Source organism: Propithecus coquereli, unplaced genomic scaffold (assembly GCF_000956105.1).
Source record: "Propithecus coquereli isolate 6110/MARCELLA unplaced genomic scaffold, Pcoq_1.0 Scaffold268, whole genome shotgun sequence".
NCBI lineage: Eukaryota > Metazoa > Chordata > Mammalia > Primates > Indriidae > Propithecus > Propithecus coquereli.
Window position 1 is genome coordinate 829412 of NW_012148263.1, and position 1138 is coordinate 830549.

The following is a 1138-nucleotide window of genomic DNA, read 5'->3' on the forward strand; positions in this document are numbered from 1 at the left end:
CCTCGGCCTCCCAGAATGCTAGGATTACAGGTGTGAGCCACCATGCCCGGCCTAACCTGCCAACTCTTAAATTCCATAGGGATAGAGTTCTAAGCACAAGCCAACTGAATTCTGTAAGTAAAAGCCAAACCGGCAGGGTCACACTCAGGAACATGCTGCTCTCTCATGGAATTCATGCTAGGTCAGAGCGTAACTTCTCAGCCCTAGAATGCACCTTTCATCTTAGTTCTATTCAGTGTCCAAAGTTTCAGGTAACAGAGTGGTAGATACATAATTTTGAATATGGTAGAAGGAGAAAAATATTTATAATTATCATTAACTTTTTACAAATATACCTGTAATCCACTAAAAGATGGAACAAAATAAACTCCTTCAGAATCTTCCAAACTTTTGGCCATTTTCTCAGTCTCAGCAGCATCTGTGAAAAGATCTATAAAAACAAACAACGACACAAAAAACCCTAAAACAAAATGAAGAGGTTGGAGAGGGACAAACAGAATTATGTTATATGACTAGCATTTACCTGCATCCACATTTATTATGAATATAATGTAAAAGGTCACTCACTTCAAAGGGTCAACACAAAGGCCATTCTATTCTAGGCCATTTTGAGTTCTCATACTGCATAGGTTTATGAGCCCAGGGAAGGGACAAGGGAGGTAGAAGGCTCTCTTAGATAGGCTCTGTATGCAGCAGACTTTACTTTTTCCTTTAAAGACATTTGGACACTTTAAAAAATCAATTCCATGTATGATTTTTGGCAATTAAAAAAGATAAGTGCTATATTAGTTTTCTGATGAAAACTACCTCATGAATTCTACCTGTAACACTCAAGAGAATCAACTGAAAAGCTACTCCATCTAGTGAGTTCAACAGGGGCCCAGTAACAAATAAATACACTAAAAGTCAATTTTTAAAAAACAATCAAACAAAAAATTAAGACTTAACTCTTTCAGTAAACTTTTCACTGAAATATATAATATACATACAGAAAAATGCATAAATCCTAAAACTGTACCTAAATTTTCACAGTATAAACACATTGAGGTAACCCACACCTAGATCAAGATACAAACTTCTTCCAGTCAACATCATGCTTGTGACATTCATTCTTACCCCTACATAGTATACCATTATG

General features: G+C 36.1%; 1 protein-coding gene across 1 annotated transcript in view; it reads right to left on the minus strand.

Annotated features, from left to right (window-relative positions):
* The window catches only part of GK5 (glycerol kinase 5 (putative)), a 103370-nt gene that overhangs the window by 19486 nt on the left and 82746 nt on the right, over nt 1-1138 (minus strand). The window contains exon 11 of the mRNA XM_012647411.1: nt 336-430. Coding sequence (XP_012502865.1) covers nt 336-430 — 95 coding nt within the window. The remainder of the gene's footprint in view (nt 1-335; nt 431-1138) is intronic.